Here is a 2,636-nt window from a genome sequence, read left to right as displayed (position 1 = left end):
CTTGTTAAAGATAAAAACTTTTGTTATGCATCCCTTTAGATTCTGTTTAGCTTAAAAAGAAAAATATTTGTTCGAAACAGGTTCTAGCTGCCACTCAGACACCAGGGGAAGCAGGTAAGAAGTGGTTTCAAGGAACAGCAGATGCCGTGAGGCAATTTATATGGGTGTTTGAGGTACGTCTTTTAGAAGCTAAATTGGTATTGAATAACTCATTGAGCAAAGGAAATGATGATTCTCGACATGTTGTAGGATGCTAAAAATAAAAATGTTGAACACATTCTTATCTTGTCTGGTGACCATCTTTACCGAATGGACTATATGGACTTTGTTCAGGTACTTGGTGACTCGGACAGAACATTTATTCAATCAGTAACTTGATGCATGTTGCAAATATTTGTCTAATTAATGGAAATTGTATTTGCAGAGACATATTGACACAAATGCTGACATTACGGTTTCATGTGTACCCATGGATGATAGGTTTGTGACTGTGTATTCACATTTTTTTTTTTTTTTTCAAAACAAAGCATTAATCATCGTTGAAGGAATGTGCCCACCCAGAGCCTTAAAATATGGCAGACTTAGAGACAGATATTTGAATGCCCAAAGATAGAAGTATAGGGGTAACTCTTTATCATGCCCAAAAATTTTCTGGAATCTTTTTTCAATAAATAAAAACAACTTTTAACAAAATTTTGTTATATACTTACATGTTAAGGTGAAAAAAATGGGGATTCTTTCTTTTTTCTGCAAATGACCGCTTTATGTGTATTTAGTGACTCTCTTATTTACATGTAACTGCATCTTTTGTTATATGTATATGTGCATCTTTATTCCTTACAACCGTAGTTAGATAACCCCCCCTTAAAGCCTCCTTACTAGTTGAAAATATGAAATGTAGCTTTTGTTTGGCATCAGAAAATCATTTATCAATGTTTTTCTTCGATGAGTTAATGAGTAAATTTCAAGCTTTCTTTTGTTCTGCAGCCGAGCCTCAGACTATGGATTGATAAAAATAGATGAATCTGGACGTATCACTCAATTTGCTGAGAAACCAAAGGGCTCTGCTCTGAGAGCAATGGTATACTAACATTATTTTTATAACTTTAGTTTTCTTTGCAACATCTGTGACCTCATATCTTCAGGAACCCACTGTGTCGACTGTTTAAGCTATTTATATTCTGTTAGATTTCATATTCTAACATTTCTTGAGTTGTTTGCTGATGCTCTGCAGCAAGTCGATACCTCTGTTCTCGGACTTTCTGAACAAGAGGCTCCAAAATATCCTTATATTGCGTCAATGGGAGTTTATGTGTTCAGAACTGACGTCCTATTAAAGCTTCTACAGTTGAAGTATCCTTCATGCAACGACTTTGGCTCAGAGATCATTCCTTCGGCTGTGAAAGACCACAATATTCAAGTGAGTTCAGGCACAAAAAATTACGGCATGTTTAGTAAGGGAGACTGGATAATACTAGAGAATATTAAATTATATAAAGAAGATAAAATCTTACCATTACACTGTCTCGAACTGATACCAAATATGCACTTAAAAGATTTCTCAGATCTGTGGTTTTTTGAAGTTGACATTCAAATCTTGTTGACTACTGTGTTTCCGATGCATCTTGTAATAATATCAGGCATATCTCTTTAGCGACTACTGGGAGGATATTGGAACGATAAAGTCTTTCTTCGATTCCAACTTGTCACTCACAGAGCAGGTCAGTACCTCTTTCATGAGACTGACATCGCTCCAAGTCTGATAAATTATGATTGAGAAGTGCATCTTGATTAACATTGGAGGATCCCATGTATATTTATGTTTGTTTTTCACAAAAATTAGGATTTACTTGGATAATTTGGAGACCAAGTTTAATAACTTTGATATCAGATGGTGCTAATTTAGCAGGATTTTAATGCCTTTTTTTTAATGAAATTGTAAAGTATTAATTCTAGAAGTAGAAGCTGATGCTGCTTACTTTCTTTTTTGCAGCCTCCAAAGTTTGATTTTAATGACCCGAAGACACCTTTCTATACGTCTCCAAGATTCTTACCCCCTACTAAAGTTGAAAAATGCCGGGTATGCCGGTAACCTCAGAAAAATGTGATTGTGGCTTTCTGTTCTATCGTGTATCATGAATGGCTTACTTCTTTCAGATAGTTGATGCAATAATTTCACATGGTTGCTTCTTAAGAGAATGTAGCGTCCAGCACTCTATAGTGGGAATAAGATCACGCTTGGACTATGGTGTTGAGCTCGAGGTATGTTTTATCTTTTCTTAGCCGTATTCGGGTGCCTTAGTATAGTAAACAAAGATTAATGGACTCGCAATTATCGAAGCAAATAGATTTCAATAGCTATTTGTGCATTTTGGGAGCCAGCATTGAGAAAATGTTACAATGAAACTACGAATACGATTTCTGATAAGACTGGACATTTCTCTCTTTTAGGATACCATGATGATGGGTGCAGACTATTATCAAACAGAATCTGAAATCGCGTCTCTTCTAGCGGCAGGAAAGGTTCCAATTGGCGTGGGACGCAATACCAAAATAAGGTACGAACAGCGTCGGGCGCTTTCTTTTCCTTTCCCATGCTTGTTTCTCTATATGCATAAACTTCAATTTCTAGATGC

The 2,636-nt window shown here is 36.0% G+C and overlaps 1 protein-coding gene across 1 annotated transcript in view; it reads left to right on the top strand.

Moving 5' to 3' along the window:
- The window catches only part of LOC111374509 (glucose-1-phosphate adenylyltransferase large subunit 2, chloroplastic/amyloplastic-like), a 20,866-nt gene that overhangs the window by 7,091 nt on the left and 11,139 nt on the right, over positions 1-2,636 (top strand). Inside the window, exons 4-12 of the mRNA XM_022997181.1 lie at positions 81-173; positions 250-333; positions 425-480; positions 988-1,081; positions 1,235-1,420; positions 1,641-1,721; positions 1,994-2,080; positions 2,158-2,262; positions 2,452-2,634. Coding sequence (XP_022852949.1) covers positions 81-173; positions 250-333; positions 425-480; positions 988-1,081; positions 1,235-1,420; positions 1,641-1,721; positions 1,994-2,080; positions 2,158-2,262; positions 2,452-2,634 — 969 coding nt within the window. The remainder of the gene's footprint in view (positions 1-80; positions 174-249; positions 334-424; positions 481-987; positions 1,082-1,234; positions 1,421-1,640; positions 1,722-1,993; positions 2,081-2,157; positions 2,263-2,451; positions 2,635-2,636) is intronic.

Source organism: Olea europaea, unplaced genomic scaffold (genome assembly GCF_002742605.1).
Source record: "Olea europaea var. sylvestris unplaced genomic scaffold, O_europaea_v1 scaffold1259, whole genome shotgun sequence".
Lineage (NCBI taxonomy): Eukaryota > Viridiplantae > Streptophyta > Magnoliopsida > Lamiales > Oleaceae > Olea > Olea europaea.
Note: the sequence above shows the minus strand (reverse complement) of the source record. Positions and strands in the feature narration are given on the sequence as shown.